The 17,825-nt window shown below is 48.6% G+C and overlaps 5 protein-coding genes across 5 annotated transcripts; 1 reads left to right on the plus strand and 4 right to left on the minus strand.

Annotated features, from left to right (window-relative positions):
- Positions 1-17: 17 nt before the first annotated feature.
- EV420DRAFT_305233 (uncharacterized protein) lies at positions 18-2,809 on the minus strand. Its single transcript, XM_060481614.1, has 6 exons — positions 2,607-2,809; positions 2,315-2,550; positions 1,728-2,263; positions 980-1,672; positions 738-925; positions 18-689 (listed from the first exon to the last, which is right to left on the minus strand). Exons 2-6 carry the CDS (start codon positions 2,544-2,546, stop codon positions 266-268), a joined length of 2,073 nt encoding a protein of 690 aa, XP_060331371.1. The 5' UTR covers positions 2,547-2,550; positions 2,607-2,809; the 3' UTR covers positions 18-265.
- EV420DRAFT_305232 (uncharacterized protein) lies at positions 2,810-4,724 on the minus strand. Its single transcript, XM_060481613.1, has 3 exons — positions 4,516-4,724; positions 3,594-4,458; positions 2,810-3,541 (listed from the first exon to the last, which is right to left on the minus strand). The coding sequence occupies exons 2-3, from the start codon at positions 4,432-4,434 to the stop codon at positions 3,018-3,020; spliced, it is 1,365 nt and encodes a 454-aa protein (XP_060331372.1). The 5' UTR covers positions 4,435-4,458; positions 4,516-4,724; the 3' UTR covers positions 2,810-3,017.
- A 1,129-nt stretch (positions 4,725-5,853) lies between these two features.
- On the minus strand, positions 5,854-8,295 carry EV420DRAFT_1269456 (uncharacterized protein; the record flags this gene model as incomplete). The annotated part of the gene is made up of 4 exons (XM_060467507.1): positions 5,854-6,337; positions 6,387-6,571; positions 7,800-8,052; positions 8,105-8,295. Coding segments are annotated over 4 exons (1,113 nt in total), but the record flags the coding sequence as incomplete, so codon positions are not given.
- A 2,122-nt stretch (positions 8,296-10,417) lies between these two features.
- Positions 10,418-10,965, minus strand: EV420DRAFT_1642138 (uncharacterized protein; the record flags this gene model as incomplete). Its single annotated transcript, XM_060477317.1, has 2 exons — positions 10,418-10,850; positions 10,898-10,965. The coding sequence occupies 2 exons, from the start codon at positions 10,963-10,965 to the stop codon at positions 10,418-10,420; spliced, it is 501 nt and encodes a 166-aa protein (XP_060331374.1).
- Positions 10,966-15,593: 4,628 nt separating this feature from the next.
- Positions 15,594-17,822, plus strand: EV420DRAFT_1620389 (aryl-alcohol-oxidase from pleurotus Eryingii; the record flags this gene model as incomplete). Its single annotated transcript, XM_060475569.1, has 10 exons — positions 15,594-15,696; positions 15,749-15,834; positions 15,903-16,038; positions 16,085-16,191; positions 16,249-16,453; positions 16,507-16,728; positions 16,788-17,155; positions 17,214-17,292; positions 17,346-17,677; positions 17,739-17,822. The coding sequence occupies 10 exons, from the start codon at positions 15,594-15,596 to the stop codon at positions 17,820-17,822; spliced, it is 1,722 nt and encodes a 573-aa protein (XP_060331375.1).
- Positions 17,823-17,825: the final 3 nt, after the last annotated feature.

The following is a 17,825-nucleotide window of genomic DNA, read 5'->3' on the forward strand; positions in this document are numbered from 1 at the left end:
ATTTGGACTTGTAGCCACCTTCAAGCCTTAAGTTCTTCCTTTGCTTTTAGAAATCACGACATCAGTAGCATAGCACCCACAAAAAAAATACATGGAATTACACGAGTGGTATAACACCCATAGAGCCGCAAAGTAGAATAGTGTATCAACTAGCGACGTAGTCCTGGATAGTCTTAGTGCACTGCATCTCCGCGTCTTCGCTCATAACGAGGCGTATCTGCGGGTTACCAATATAAATGTTGATCATCGTCACTATCCTCTGCCCTTACCTAGGAGCACCCGGCTCAAACATCTCCGACTCGAATGACTCACTCGACTCCCCAAAGAACACGCTCGCCGCTGCCATGCATACTTGATCTTCGTCAAAAGTGCATGAATAACCTTGCGACGCTATCAATTTTTCCCGCGCCCACTGGATGCGCATCGCCGTTTCCCAGCCAAGAAGCCTCGCTTGCCGCTCAGAAACCCCTCCGTCTTGGTTAACCAGAGTGACGAGTCCGGACCTCACCAACGCTGGGACGTTACAACTTGTTCCCAAGGTAATCCGCTCTACCACTTCTACCTCCTGATGGCGCTCAATGATATGAAAGATAGCGCTGTTGCGTATCTCTGTCATTACCCACATCGTAGAGAGCTTCAAGATCGAGATCCATTCCTCCAGCGGCCTTGTCGGCACAGAAGGAATGTCCCTAGACATACATGAGATCAATCGTATAATCGAGCAGCGGAAACCATACAGATGGTACATGAAATTCAACAGTCGCTCGAAATCAATTTTGCTGACACCGTATAAACGAATGGGCCTGTCATCGGTGTTGCCTTCAACTGCATTAGCATCTGCCTGGAGCAATGTGAACATGGCTCTGAACGTTTCTGATTGCTTGATGAACTGATATCTCGGCACACAGAAGAGCTCATCTTCAACCTTCAACAACTCTTGTCAGCTGAATTAAACGACGACTGTGGAAGCGACACCAACCAAGAAGATACCGTTTTCCCAGTAAAAGCTCTCGTTTCTGACACATACCGCCTCCTCTATGGCTGATGTGTGTTGCTCCTTCTCCTTCTCCCTAAGTTCCTTCTCTTCCTTCTCCTTGGCTTTGGTCTGCTCCTTCTCCCGTTCACCTGCTAGGCGTTCCGACCGCTCCTCTTCGGATTCCATGCGTACAACAGACCGTCGATTAGGGTTGCCATGTGCCGATCCAACCGGTGGAAGTGCAGTGCCAGACAGAGCGGGACTGTGTTTCTGGTTCTTAAGGTTTTCCAAGTTGATTTCCGTCCCGTCTACATTTTTCAGTGAAATTCGAGCACTTGATCGTTGACCGGGTACAAACGCGCTAGCGCTGGTGCTTAATCGACTAGTACTGGGCATCGAGGCGGAGGAGGGTGTGGGAGGCGGCAATGACAAACTGTCAATGCTTCCAGAGGAAGAAGAACGTGACATGGTGGGCGAAAGATGAGGAGAATGGGTAGCTGGTATTGCGTGAGTCGGAGTCGGGGTTCCAGGTCCTTGAAGAGGCGGAGGGTGGTTGCGAGGAGAAACGGGTATCCCATTATGGGGAGGGCCATGCCCACCGGGAGGAGGCGGATGATGTTGGGGTTGTTGAGGCGGCATCTGATGCTGCTGAGGCATTGCATACCAAGGGTACATATATGGCTGGTCACCCATATACTGAAAGGGAAAAAAAATTATGAAGACTGATAAGACGCTAGAGCACTGCACTTACATAGTAATTGGGCTTCCATGCCATTTGGGTCTGCATTGGAGGAGGCATATTTGTAGGAGGAGGATGGGGTGTCAGACGAGGACTACCGAGACCCCCAGACATCTGGCCCGGGGGCGCCCCTGGCCCGGTTGGCCTACTCGGTATACGGGGGGTATTGTCATTAGGGACCTGCCGTTGATACAGAGGCGACCTTGGATCAGAGCCACTAGCACTAGCATTAGGGCCAGCATTTATCTGTTGAGGTCGCATGCCATTTTGAGGAGCAAAGGGAGAATACGGCAGATGAGATGACGATGATGATGGTATCGAGGGAGGCTGTGATGAAGGTGGGAGGTTTGAAGGTCTGATATTAGGAGATGAGGTATCGGAGGAAGCTTGTGACGGGGACACCGACGATGGATTCTCGAACAATTTAGCAATGTCCTGTTTTCGTGGTTTGTGTGGCGTAATAGAGGAAGATCCTAGCTTTGCGGCAGCGGGTGACGACGACATTGGCGCCGAAACATCATCTAAAGATCCGAAGGACACTGCGGGTCCTGGCATGGCAAAGGTTAGCGGCGCACGACAACGGGCAGAATGCCACTCACCTTGCTTCGCAGCTCCTTTATTCTGAGGAATGCTCACTCCATCTTTTATGTGTATGCCCTGGCCAAGAGTACTAGGGCGTCTTGAATGTGCTGCATGGACAGTTGCATTCTGAGGAGCTGGAGATTGATATCGTGACGAAGACGCGGTTTGTGGTGGGCCTCTTGACCAAGCTGACTGGGTTGGTGGCTGGGCTGGGATCTTTGGTACTGTTGCAGTTGTGGATTTGCTCATTCTACTGGCGCAGAACGTAATATTAGAAAAGAAGAAGGGTAGAATAAGAAAAATACCAACGAATTTTGGAATATGAGATGAGTTGGGATGATTTGGAGTGATGGATTCGAGTGTCGAATAAAGTCTGTCTCGTGTGGGTCGGTCGTCAAAAATGACCAGCTACCAGCAGGTAAAAAAGGGCAGTCGATTTATGGATGTAGGTCAAATCGGACCTAACTAGGTGGTGGTGGTGGTAATTGACGAGCTGCCTCGTGCACAGGCGGCGGCGCCTATCCTTGCCCCGTGTCAACGGCCTTGCCTGCTTCGTCCTTATCACATAGAATGATAAAGTAGGGTCCGTGAGAGAAAGTATTGAACGTTACCGGCAATGAGATCGATTGTATATAGTCCGTTTATAGATATCACATTCAAAGAAGACAATCTGATAGAATCGAGTAGAAGCACTTCTTCTAAATGCACTTCTCCGATACATTAGAATCGGCCCATCTTAGCAGGGCGGAATAGCAAACATCCTCGAGACGCCAATGTCGGCATTTGCTCTGTGATCATCGCGGCGACATCGTCCACCGTTGGGAGATGCTCTGGCCACGGATGTCTGGTGACCAGCGGAGGGATAACAACACTGGGAGCAGCTTCATCATCGGAATCGGAGTCTTCGAATCTCAGTCCGAACTTGTAAGCATCCCAATGGATATTTTTCACCTCGATGAGTAACAGAAGCTGTTGAAAAGACGGAAACTGTGAGCTGGCAAGGAGTCCATCAAGACTAGCCCAGACAGGAAGCTCTTTGTAGGATGGAAGATCGTCGGCAGTGTTCAGGGTGAACCGCGTCGTGATGCATATTTTCCGAAGGTTTGGGAGCATGGTGTGGTGGAGAAGACGTTCAATGTCAACTAAATGACCTGCATCATTGTTGATATAGCGATTTATTGAGTGGACTTCCAGGGTGTCTAGCGCTGTAAAGCTGCCCAACGCTCTCTTCGAGATGAAGTGTTCTGTATGCATAATGAGCACAAGGCGATTGTCCAAAAAAATCAATGCGCTCACCTAGCATATAATTAACGTGCACTTCCGAGTTGTGCTCCAAAGTTTCAATATTGAGTCGTAGACGTTTGATCCCTGCACCGACCGAGTTTATAAAAGGATCGATATAGGAAAAAGATTGAGGTCCAGGATCGCGCTTTATCTGGAATGATTTCCAAGATAAGGTGAGGTCGGTGAGATCACCGAGATCAAAGGCTCCTCCTAAAAGCCAAGAGACGATATACAGGCTTTCAGTGGGGTCTTGGAGCTTCAGATTCCTTAGCCGTTTTGGAACGGCGTCGACGTGATTGTGGAGTAAAGGACCAATCGGTCCTTTGGTAGGACTCCTGACCTCTGTGTCCGTGATATGGAGGCCCTTCAGATTGACCGATTGCGACATGAAATCCAACAGATCCGCTGGTTGGCTGAACATCACCTCGTGCATTTCCAGCCACTCCAGCCGCGTAAAATGGCACAGAACTTCTATCTCCCTCTCGCTTGGTAAGAAAAAGTCGTAGATTTTCAGATACTTGATATTTGGAAGCTGGCGTATGAGCTTCGATGTCGCAGGACCTTGGAGAAATGGAGGTTGAGCTTCGACAAACGATAGAGTATCTGGGCTTCCCCAGTTTCCACCCCATAGGTCCAGGCGAGTGACGTACTGGGCGAGATGAGGATATATGGAAAATTTCCGGTTCCAAGGGTGGCAATGCGATTCGAGGGACAAGGATAATTCGGAAAAGACAAAGGGTTGGGCAAGCTGACGCCAAGCACGACAGACGAGACAGCATGCCCTAAGATCGTCACCGCATCCACTTATGTATGTCAGGATTTCCAACACAAGTTCTGGAGGAATGGATGCCATGAGGGTGCTTTTTATTGCGGGTAACTTCAAAGCCAAATATGAGACCGGGAAGTAGATGAACTCTTGAGTAGACAAGCTCACCAAGAAGATAACCGCAAGCACTTCGCCTAGTGTGACAAAATCCCGGAAGTTCGATTGGTGACACGCAGACTTGCGTGCGGACACTGGATGGTGGTGGTTCAGGTCTGAGACGCGTCGATGGCGTGAGAATCATGTCGCAGCTCTCGGCCCGTGATTCCCGTCTTTCGTTCTCCGTCGAGTTCGTCGTCATTTCTGATGGCATTGCTGAATGCTTTCATCCTAAACTCGGGCAGATGCTCTGACTGTACTCTCAACTGAAACAGCCTTCCATTACATAGGGACCTTGTCTGGAGTCAAATCACCGCCTGCTTATTCAAGTCACTCTAGTACCTTATCCGATTAGGGCTTCGCACCGTACCGTATACGGTATACGGCCGTATAGCCACGGTACAGTGACGGGCGACGGCTGATCCGTAACCGTACCGTCAATGCTCTTAGAACTAGGTTGACGGTACGGTACGGGTATATAGACGGCCGTGCCGGTCGTCAATACGGCCGTTGAATAATACATACCTGATATTTGGGGCTTCGGAGCAGCTCCAGGTCCTGCCATGGGCACGTCGTCATCTGCATCGTGATAAAAATTGAATTTCGAGGGGGATTTCAAGTTTCCATTGGCATCGAGGGCACACTGATCTGTCATGATGCTCAGAATATGGTTGTAAGTCTGCGAAAAAAGGACCATTATATACTCTTTCGTGAACTCCTCTGGCTTAAAATTCAGCAGTATTTGACAGGTGCACAGGCCAGCGGGGGGCAAATTATTGCGCAATATGTGTGGGTAGTCAAACTCAAAGGATGAAACAGTAGTAGAATAGAGGCAGCAGAAGCAGGAAATAGAAAGTATTCTATGCTGGTAAGGGTTAGAGCTTGAGTAGAGCGAGTGAAAGAAGATCGGGTGGTAGCGCTGAAGAGCTTGCGGTGCCAGCACATCGTGGTACGATGTTAAGTGTATGGCAAACACGTGTACAGTGTGATCTGATGACAGTTATTTTTAGATACATACACGGCCGTCGATTACCGTATGACGGCCGTGTTTATACGGTTGCTAACGGTATACGGGATGTCCGTATACCGTCCGTCTCTGGGCAAGTTATTTCGCCAGACGGAACGGGCACGGTACCCGTATGACGGCACCCGTATAACCGTACTATACGGTGACGGTGCGAAGCCCTATATCCGATGTCAACCAGGCGACGTGGTGGCAATATGATACTCGCTAGCAAGCATCTTACTATTGCGTGATTCATTATGCGCTAAATCGAAGCAATCAGCATGCAAGAGGACTTCATTGCATTGAAAACGTAACTATCTCATCTATGATACATAAATGCATAATCACTCAAACCCGGCTCCTTCAGCCTCGACGTCCTTCAACTCGGCTTCGAAAAGTCTCCCCACCTTCTCCTTCACCACATGCGAGTTGAATGGTGGCCGTGACAAATTATTTCCGCTACACCCGCAACGGTAATAACCACAATGGCTACAGTAATATGAACCTTGGGTTTGTTGTTGATTACCATCCATGAAATTTGACTCTCGTATGTGTCCAAGCCTCAGCGCCGTGCTCAAGCCGACCCTTTCCCCCTCTTCGAGGGACACCACTTCCACACGAGTAGCGAGTTCCTCACATCCGGAAGAAATCCATTGCTCGACCGAATATTTTCTACCAAGAACGATCCTATCCGCAGGAGATATCTCCGATAAACTGCTCGTCAAACGCTCGATGGCAGTTTTCCGCACAGTCATTCGCCATAAGCTGGAAAGTGCGAGAACGGACACCCAGCCATTTACGGACAACTCGGGCTGTTTCGTGGTATCTCTGTTGCACTTTGGTCAGGATGCCTTGCGTTCGAAGATTGGGTTCTTACATGGGATGAAGAACCTGAAGCAGTCGTTCAAAATCTATCTTCTTGATACCCGCTAGCCGGATGGGCCTATCGTCGGTGATACCCTCGGGTTCACTGCCACCTTGAGGCAGAGATAGCATCGAATCAAACGCCTCTGATTTTCCGACTAAATGCTGCTTTGGTACTCGAAAGAGGGTATCTTCGACCTACAGTCTTCGTGAATGATATCTCTATCATCAATGTCTCAAAACAGAGATACTTGTAGAACGATGTTCTCCCAGTAATAGTCCTGGCTGCGACTGGGCGACGGCGATATTGGCATTGGATCTGACGGTACATCAAGGGATACGTAGGGCATGGCGATGGATTTGTCGAATAAGCGCCAGTCACTGCAGATTATATGAGTCGTACTCAATTGAATGCTGGGTTCTGTGACCCCACCAGAGGGCTGTATTTCTGGTTGTCACAACATATGACCAGTTCATGCTTCTTCTAATGGGGTGCGGTGCAAAGGTGCCGTCTTAGTCTGCGTGATTTCCGCGAGGTTCAGCGGGCAATACTTAACATAGTCTTGGGCCGCAGTCCAGGGACACACCGACACACCGTGTACCATTCATCCATCGAGACCTTCTAGTTATATATTGGTTTACTTTAGCCACAGGCCTTATGCACCAGATACCGACAGTGCTACAGGACAAGGAATCGCGGGGAAATTATGCTCTAGACGCCCAATAATGAGGATCATCGTCACATGCGGTTCTCACAAAGAACCGACAACGTTCCTTCACCCCATTAAAATCTGCGGCTCGAACAGATTTCGAGCACACAGCTATCATTAGCCGGAGGGACATCAAGGGGATCAAATATCAGCGAGGTGAAGACAGAATAAGTACGGCGAGGTGTCAACTTGTCGTCCCCGTGAATTCCAACAAAGCAGATAAGTGTTTCAATGAATTACATTGATGGCGCTTGCTACTCCAGCACGTACTGGAAGTCTACGGAAGTCTCCGGAAACATCTCCAGATTTATACTCTAGTAACCTATCGGACAGATGGTCTCGCTGGGTTCCCAGATGTGATCAAACGACTCACTGGCAGGCATCCTACAACTGCATGATTTACGCGCTAAATCGAGGCAATCAGCCTTTCTCCATTGTGCAAAACCTAACGATATTATCTCTGATACATATCACTCAAACCTGGCTCCTTCTGCCTCGACGTCTTTCAACTCGGCTTCAAAAAGTCTCCCCGCCTTCTCCTTCACCGCATGCGAGTCAAATGGCGGAACTGACGGAACTGAAGCATAACTTCCGCTGTAGTAGGAGTTGTTGTAACGACGACAATTACTGCAGTAATATGAACCCGAATTTTGTCTTTGAACAAGTTCCATGAAAAGTGACTCTCGTATGTGCTGAATCGTCAGCGCCGTACCCACACCAATCCTTTCCGCGTCTTCAAAGGACACCACTTCCGTACGGCTGGCGAGTTCTTCGTATCCGGAAGAAACCCAAGGTGCGACTGAATATTTTCTGCCAAGAAGGATCCTCTCCACGGGGGATATCTGTGATAGGCTGTTTGTTAAACGTTGGATGGCAGTCTTTCGGACCGCCGTCATCCGCCATATGTTGGAGAGCGCGAGAACGGATATCCAGCCATTTATGGACAGTTCAGGTTGTTGCGTGGTATCTCTGTTGTATTTTGTCGGCACCTCTTGCAATTATCAAAGAGTAGATCTCTCACATTGGGTAGATAATCTGAAGCAGTCGTTCAAAATCGATTTTCTTGATACCCGCTAGCTGGATGGGCTTATCGTCGCTAAACCCCTCGGGTTCGTTACCGCCTTGAGGTAGAGATAACATCGTAGCAAACGCCTCTGATTTTCCGACTAAATGGTGCTTTGGTATTCGGAAGAGAGTATCTTCCACCTGTAAGTCTGATGAATGACATATCTATCATTTCGCTTTAAACAGATCTACCTGTAGAATGACGATCTCCCAGTAATAGTCCTGACTGCGACTGGGAGACCCTGATATCGGCGCTGCATCTGACGGCTCGTCGAGGGATACGTAGGACATGGCGGCGATTCGTCGAAAGAGCGCTAATCTCTCCGGATTATATTGATATACGAGTCACACACTGGCCAATTGGATACTGGTTCTGTGATCCCGAAAGAGGGTGAATGATTCTGTCCGTCACGACATATGACCAGACCCTGGCGCTTAGGGGTACAAAGGAGCCATCTCGGTCTGCGTGATTTACACGAGGTTCATCAAACAGAACCGAGCATTATCTCAAGTCCGGATGCACAACGGCATCGAGCAAACGACACAGCCGTCCACTGAAGCGGAGACTTTCTAGCCATTGAATATGGGTTTGTTTTAGCCATAACTGCCGGCCCTTATGTGCTGGATGTCGTTAGTGCTGCCTTACAAGAAATTGTGGGGAAATCATGTTCCAGGCGCCCGGTGATGGGCACCATCGTCGCATGCGGTTCTCATAAAGAATGGAGAACATCCTTTCGCTCCAATGAAATCTGTTCGAATTCGGAACAAATTTGACCACAGAGGCGTCTCCAGCAGCGAGGCGTTGGCGAGACCATATATCAGCACGAAAAAAGCAGAATACAACGAACGGACAGTGTACAAGGTGCCAACTTGTCCGAATCCCGGCAAATTCCGACTCAAAGCAAACCAGTGTCGATGAGTCAGTGGATTACATTGATGGCGCTTGCTATCCTAGCACGCACTCGAAGGCTATGGAAGTATCTGGAAACATCTCCAGATGTCGATAAGACAGTGTCCCAGAATTCCCAGTATAAAACACGTCGCGAATCATCGTACGCCAGCCCAACCCACCCGGAAATCTTCAGCCGTACGTCATGGTCCAGTCACTGTCAGTTTCCGTCTCTTCACTCATTTAGACTCCAGATGGCGACCAAAGTCGTAAAAGCACCAGACCCTCGGCTGATTCCACAGCAGAGGAAGAGGACGCATGTCGTTGTGCCCCGCTCGCAGCGCGCGCGCAATAAAACCAACACGGGGAGTAGTAGAGACAGCGATAGTGAATCGGACGTTAAGAGGAGTCTACGAGCACGATGAGGGAGAGCACGGGACGGAGACCCAGTAGTGCTTGGAAGCAAATGAGGAGGACAAACGAAGAAGCTTGCGTGTGGTGCAGCATCGGCGTTGCGGACGCCGAGACAGTAGGTGTGTGGGAGAGAAACGCGTAGTTAGTGCAAAACACTTCACAGAGGCGCTGCGAGATGATAGCGGAGGCTATAGATATTTGCGATGAGAAAACCTTTAGCACGAGGCTAGTCAACCTACGGTGATCGGGTGAAGCTATCCTGTTAGTTGGTTCATTCTGTTCATTTCGAGTTCGAGGATGAGTGGGAACATTTATGTACTCGCTTATTGCGAAGAATTCTGAAGACGTGTGTCCGACTTGACGGGCATTTCTAAGCACTCCAATCCCGCGAGGCTAACATGGAATATGACCATAGCAAGCCGAATAGCAACTTGAAATTCGCCTGGCTGCAATTTGATCTTGACGCATCTATAGAAAAGCCTTAGTTACTGATTAGAAACACGCTGGAAAACCGACTGATGCCCAATGGAGACGAAGAGATGTCGGGTTTTGGCCACGAGAACAACGCCCAGCTGTCTGAAATGACAGCAGTCACTATCAAGGCCTTTTTCGTTCAGTATGAGACTCAAAGAGTGCGGATCCTTTTAAGTAGTATGCGGCCCTTGACAACAGGACTAACGCTTTGGTCGAGGCGTATCGGCCCCGAGGGACAACTCCGCCTTGCTCCCACTCGCTAACACTCTTTGAAACGGTGCCGTAGGAGGGAGTATTCCAGGAACTTGAAGCCAGACGAACTCGAAGGAGGAGTGCGGCGATAATGGTATAATCATAGTAATGCACAAGTATAGTAGAAGAACACAAACCGCAGTAGCATGTAGTAATAGTACAAACCAGCCCAAAACAAAACACTACATCCGTGAGATTCGTCAGTCCAGCCCGATCCATTGGAGTCGGAAACACTCACTATTAGTTGTCGTCTCGTCGACTAAGGCTCACGGCCCTCTTCAACCATGGACTACACCCTTCCTGGAGTACGGGTGCCCTCTCTGGCGTGGACATCGCCGGTATGTGAATGTGGGCATGCTCATCAAGGATGGCAGCAATGGCCAGGTCATCATCGCACTCAAACTCGCACGGTGTTTGGAATATTAGAGGTTCTTCCAATGAGTCGGAGGAAGCAAAACTATCGGTTGGACTCGGTGGAGACGAGCTAAGTACCTTCCGGCGCTTGCATACCCGTTCCACGTCCGAGTCTGTCGTTGGAGGTGAATGAGATATAGCAAAGCTGGCTTGCGAAACGCGTTTCCGCGAGCAAGAGGGAGATCTGGGCCGCAGGGAAGGAGGCCTTGTCGTTTCGGGTATTGACTTGCTCTTCACTGTTGACGCATCGGACATGGTTCTGTATAATGGTGAACAATAGTATTGAAACGAGATGCCAGCACGTACAGAAGTTGGGTATTGGATAGTTGGATATTGGGTAGTTGTTGATGTTGAGGTTGAAAAAAATCGGCCATGTTAAAAGGCGGGTGTAACGCGGAGAGAGAGGGCCAAGTGCAGAAGACCCGAATCTGGGCGGGGGAGGTAAATGGTGGTAGAAAGGAAAGAAGCGTGCAGCTGTCATTGCGTCACGTCATCGTCAGCTGCGTAATTTCCTCGCGCATCCTATTTAGCGCAATTCTGGATTCTAGCATGTTGCGAATACACATCAAACGGCTCTCACACAGGGTTTGATCTGTGAAATTCGGTTAATACAGCATGAAAACCATGAGGACGAGGCGCAAAGGTACCTTGAAGCGCAGTAAGAACGGTGATTTTCTAACAATTTATCCAGAAAATGTTCTCATTGATTGACCTGAATGATGATAAGATAAAATTCTTCCAATATAATTGAACCTGACCTTCCGGGACTAACGCATTGATTGGCGTTAATCATGCCAGTCACTCGATAACAACTCGACAATCACTGGAGGAGATAAAAGGGAACTATGTCTTCTAGGCTTTCCTCGCCTTGACTACCATTTTTTGCGGAGAAGATACGGAATGGTTTTGAAATGACAAGATTTTCCGAAAATCTGTGTTAGCAAACATGAGACTAGGCCAGACTGGGAGCTTTAGGGCAGAGTGAACGTACGACTCCTTGTAAAAGTGCGGCCATTGAGAGCGCAATGCTTCTCTCAATTCGAATTCCGCCCTCCCTAGCCTAGACCTGTGAGAGTTGAGTGCTCGAGCTGCCTTCAAAGCGGGAGAAGATACCTTATCTTTGAGAGTATTGGAAGAGAACGGGACTAAAGGTCTTCCTGGCGTTTTAGACAGCTTTCGTGTCCATAAATGCCGGCATTTGTGCCAGAGAAAGAATACGCACAAATTTTCAGAAGAGACGCATAATCTTCTTAGCCCGAAACATCGTATCATTTTCCTTGGGACAACGGCAACGTGCTGTCGATATCTTCGCCCGTAAGAAGCATCCAAGCCACCGAAGGTACACCGTCAATAACAGGAAAAGATTCACAGGAAGGTCGTTTAGACCGAGAAGTTTGAAAAAGATGTTCCGAGCTAGAATTGAAGCTAGCTAAAGGTGGAATGGCGGAAATTTTTCCGGACATTACTCGCATACGAAGACGGTTTCGAAAAAAATCAATGTGCTAGAGGTCATAGGAACTTCCTCGCAGTAAGGTGGTGGTGAGCGAAGACGAAAATCTCGGATATATCCGGCGGCATAGGCCTCTATCCTTTCAACTCTGCTTCCGGGTCCCGGCATTATTCCCATTCAGATCATATTAGTGCATCAAATTTCAGAGCTACGAGTACACAATACGATGGACGAAAAGAATATTTCAGTCTGACTATAAACTATCAAACAGTAAAAACCCTACCGATCCAAACATCGCTGTGCTACTTCTACCGTCTACCGGGGGTGTCCTTGACAGACACAACCTTCTCTCGTCAAGTCTCCTCGATCGCGGCATCTAAGCCGTCTTCACAATACCTTTCGAGACGGACTAGCACATGCTCGGGTAGCTCCTCTTCATCTTCGCCGTTTAAATTAGTCTCTTTTTCGTCTTCGGTCTCTTATTCATAACTGGTTTCTTCCATATCTACCATATACCGAATGGTGACTCGGATAGACTTCAATGAACCACAAGCCCACCGGCTTTCAACCACCACGTCAGGCGCATCGTCACTGAAAGTCGCCTCTATGTAGAGGTAAAGAGTGTGTAGGCGTGGAATCAGCATATTTCCGGAACCCAGAGTGAGCGCCCAGAGAACCTCGTCCATGATCGCTTTGCCTACATCCTTGAGCTCGAGATATTCAAGGGAAGGAAGCAATCATAATAACCCATTGGCATCTGCACTCGATACCGTGCCTCCCACAAATGGTGACCCGGCACTGATCGTTCCACCAAACCTCGTACGACGCAACGTGCGGTCCGCAAACCGGCCTCAACGATTTGTTGATATCGATCGAGTGCTGTTAGGGCTGCGAGAGTTAAGAGTTGCAACAGTCGTCCAATACCATTTATGTCGTTGTCCTCACTGTAGACTGAAGTCGGCGTGAGCGTCATTACTCGGAGATTCGAAGAGAACGTTGTTTGCACTGAACGCGGTACAATCAAACAAGTGTGTCTCCAAATTGGGAGACGCCTTCAGGGTGCTGAGGATCTGTTCAGCAGCAGGCCTTACACCGAGGTGGATAAAGACACCGCTTGATTTGGTGCCAAGACAAGACGAGGGGTCGATACATATTCCCCGCGTCGCACAAATGAACTGTACGCAGTTTCGGGGGATTATCGAACACCTGTATGTATCGGTTCCTTATCAGAGGAAGATCTTCCCAATCGAAAGGTTGGATGTGGGGAAACTCAAGCGAATGAAAAAGAATCTAGTAAGAATTTGAGTGAGGGTTATATTTTTTTCTGAAGGAATAGATAGAGATTCAGGATGCGATGGGAGAGTGGAAGGAGCATGATCAGAAGCGCCTCGGGCATGCGCGTGAAGTCTTCATAGACGGCAGTGGATAATGGGCAATTTCCCGAACAAACGAGCTGAAGCCCAATGCTTTGTATATATCTAAATTTGCGAGTTCGAAGTTGTCGTTGATGAAGATGTTCAGCGACTACCATAGCTTTCCTTCGTCGATCCCTACAGAACAACAAAACTGAGAGAAGGGGTCCTTGGCTGTCTTGAAATCATAGCGAACGCGAATGCCTATCAATCGGGAAGAAACAGAGAGTTGCGATAGCATATGTAAACACACGCGGCAGAGAACCTCTGCATGGTAACCACTTTGGCTCCCGGGGCAGTGTCATCCACCGTCTACGCGGCAGAACTATATAATTCATAAGCCATTATGATCATTGAAGGTAAATCGCGATTACACGAACCAAAAATTATCATAAATAGAGCTATACAGACATGTGGACCTTGGTGGCGGTGGTGGCGGTAAAAAGTCAGCGCGCGCGCGACAATTTGTCGACAGTCGAACTTGCCAGAGGCCATTCGCCTTCTCCTTTCCTTCCAAGGTTACACATTGTGAGTTGTGTCAGGTCGGCAATTTTGTTTATTCAGAATGATATCATGAGGACCAAGTCGCCCAAGCCTCCATCATGATGGCATCCACCGCCTACTTTCTAGCCTTCTTAACCTCAGACTACCACCATTATGGCCGCGTTTGTCTCGTCTGTTGCGTAAAAGATTGATCATTACAGAGCAAACACTGGCTGTCAGAAAAAAGGTCGGCAATTTTGAACAGAGCAGTTCAGCCGAACCATAACTCTACGGTTGTGGTATTCTTGGTAGTGCGCCAAAGAAAGCAAACGCCGGTGGGTTCATCGGTACAAGCTGGTGGCAATGGGTTGCATCCTATCCTCGGACAACAAACACGCGCTAGGAAACCTCCAGGGTAAGCATCTCCAAGAGTGAGGCCTAGGTCGGTATCCTCACCAGACACAGGCTGAGCTGTGGAATCAGCCGACACTATATTCGTACCTTGGCGAGCCTATGATTCTACGCGCTTGGTGTACTAACCTCATTGGGACCACATACCGGGTTTCTAACCTCTAACCTCTAACGGCCGGGTCCAGAAAAGATTGACTGTTTCCTTTTTAGGGGCACTTACCTGTTCCCGGCAGTGTGCGGCCCGGTCGGCTACTAACTTCTTACTAGTACAACTACGACGTCAGGGTATACGTACGTGGTTTACTTTGTCGTATTCTTGTGTTATATATCTGACCAGCTTCTTACAGCTGATATTTTTACGTGCTGCGTATGTCTCTTACCGCGGTGACCATAACGTCACGACAAGTCCTGCAGGCTCAGTCCGACAGTGCTCATTGCTCAAATTCTTTCAGTTACAGCCTCAGCACGTATCATGGCTAGACTGGATGCGTCCACTACTGCTTGAAATTATGCTGATTGCGCATTCAACGTCTATATGAACGAGAAGGAAGGCTTTGAGAGGCACCGCCATGAAGCCACGAAACACATTTACAGTAAACAGACGAAAGGCACTACCAGGTGCCGCCACCGCAACCACTATCATGACTTGGTGATTTGGGTTTGTATATATAGCCGCTCCTCGCCACATTCGTCCTTCCTGTTGTTTGGAAATAGCGAGGAGAATCGATGTGCTATATATAAAAACGTTTCGAACCAGGCTGGAATATCGTTCAATCAACATTCAATAGGATGATGCTGATCAGATGAGAATTCCATCAAGAGGAGTCACGCATGATTGACTGTGGTTTACGTGTAAGTTATCTGATTTCTCCCTAGGTGAGACGATACCCACTTGCACTTCCGCTATTTTTCCCAGATGCTTACCACCTTCCGGCATACCATTAGAATCATGGAGCTCAGCGTCTCCGATTGAGCAATGAAAAGGCAGATTATCTCTATTTCAAACGTGACGAGGCTACTAACGAGCATCATAGGCTCATATAATACCGAATCTCTACAGACCATGAAGGCAAGTATACGTAAAACTTTACGAGAACTTCATCCCAGTGGCGATGTGGACTGAGATCTTAGAACCCAAGTTCCCGCAACGTATTGCATTGACGGCATCTTTCTAAGGCACAAATTTCCCGCAGGCTATTCTCTTTTAAAGGCCACACATACATGTAACTATCGGCCCACCCCCATCATGTTACCACTGCTCCTAGTCCTGGTGCCTTTATGCTCAGCCGCCATATATGAAAAAGTCGCAGACCTCCCTACACTAGACTTCGACTATATCATCGTAGGAGGCGCGTAAAATCTTACTCTGCTCTTTTTACCGTCGCTGACCATCTGCTGAAGGCGGGACAGCAGGAAATGTCCTCGCCAATCGTTTAACCGAAGAGTCCAATACTTCCGTCCTTGTACTAGAAGCAGGAAACTCGTGTGTCCATCATTCTATTTTCTGTCTCGAGCTCACAGAGTATCTAGGACAGCTGATGTCCTGCTTTCGCAGGTACCGTTCTTCTGTACACTGGCAACGCCCAACACACCTCTGGACTGGAATTTTACTACGGTTCCCCAACCTGGCTTGAACGGACGGGCCATCCCGCTCCCTAGGGGCTTCGGACTGGGTGGGAGTAGTGCAGTTAGTGAGTCCGACGCAACCAATCGCTGCTTGTAAGCTCATTACTATAGATTATATGACGTACACGCGTGGTTCGTCCGAAGACTACGATCGATATGCCAGGACCAGTGGAGACGATGGTTGGGGATGGGATAAAATTCAGCCGTACTTCCGCAAGGTATAGTTAACTTCCATCGGGTGTGAAGAATAACGGCTAAGTCTATCGCACCTACAGAACGAACGCTTCGTCACTCCCGCAGACCATCACAACACCACAGGGGAATTTGACCCCAAAGTGCATGGCTTTCATGGCATAAACTCGGTCACATTACCTGGATATCCGCGCGCTATTGACAATCACGTTCTTCAAACTACCAAGGAGCTTCCGGACACATTTCCGTTCAATTTGGATTTCAATTCGGGGTATCAGTTAGGGATCGGTGAGTATCAGAGTGTTCGTAGGCGATTTAAAAATGACGATTCGTATAATCAGGATGGGAACAAACAACTGTAGGGAACGGGACACGGAGTAGTTCACAGACCTCGTATCTCGGGCCTGGGTATATTGATAGGAAGAATTTGCATGTGCTCGTGCATTCGTACGTTACGCGGATTCTTGTGGCCAACACCTCGGACTCGCATTTGCCGCGCTTTAATACCGTCGAGTTTACGCAAGATGCTGGAGGTAAGGATGCTTTCTCTTTAAGGTCCCAGAGTGAGCTAATTGCTACAACTCAGTAACGATCCAGACCCTCTCCCCCCCCAATCTCAGAGAAATCATCCTGTCAGCCGGTTCTATTGGAACACCCCATATTCTGCTTAACTCGGGTGTTGGAGACGCTGACGAACTTTCTGCGCTGGGTATTACTCCGACCGTGAACCTCCCTGATGTCGGGAGAAATCTGACAGATCATCCGAGGTGGAGTCTTGTATGGAGTATTAATGATACAAGCACGATAGAGATGTATTGGAGAAATGATACGTTCCAAGCGGATGCTTTAGCAGAGTGGGAAGCCAACCGAACAGGTTACATTGCGAGCACAGTATTAAACCATATCGGCTTCTCGCGTATAGGAGAAGGTCTCCTAGGAGAAGAGCCTTGTGCTGGTAATCTGACGGCACACTATGAGCTGATATTCGCTGTAAGCCAGGTTCTTTGTGGACATGCAAATAAGTGCCTGACTGCATACTCCTCCCCAGAGCGGAATTTTCGAGAGCACAATCCCGGCAACCGGGAACTACTTTACTACAACGATTGTTCTACTATGCCCGCTCTCTCGTACGTCCAGGCTGTACTTTGTCTGTTCTTTTCATTTTAAAACTATCGGGCAGGCGGAAGCGTCACCATCAATAGCACTAATCCTCTCAACCCTCCGTTGATCAACCCCAATTTTTTCTCCCATCTGCAGGATATAATAGCCATGCAGTATGCCGTAGAAGGTGCCCAGAGGTTCACCTCGGCACCAGTGTGGAAGGACTATATCATCGCCCTGACCACCAATATTACGGACTTGGAAGACAGCATCAGGAATGAAGCGGGGTCGACAGACCATCAGGTCAGTACCGCGAGTATGTCCCCGTTCGATGCGGATTGGGGAGCTGTGGACCCGGATTTGAGGCTTAAGAAGGCAATGGGAGTGAGGGTCGTGGATGCATCTGTCTTGGTAGGTCATTCCTCTATAACGTTGTCTTTGTTGATTAACTATATTGACCTTTGCTCTGTAGCCTTTCATTCCTGCTGCTCATGCACAAGCAGCAGTCTATGTGATTGCGGAGAGGGCCGCCGATTTGATAAAGGGATGGAAATAAAGC

Source organism: Desarmillaria tabescens (genome assembly GCF_030435595.1).
Source record: "Desarmillaria tabescens strain CCBAS 213 chromosome Unknown EV420scaffold_15, whole genome shotgun sequence".
Classification (NCBI taxonomy): Eukaryota; Fungi; Basidiomycota; class Agaricomycetes; order Agaricales; family Physalacriaceae; genus Desarmillaria; species Desarmillaria tabescens.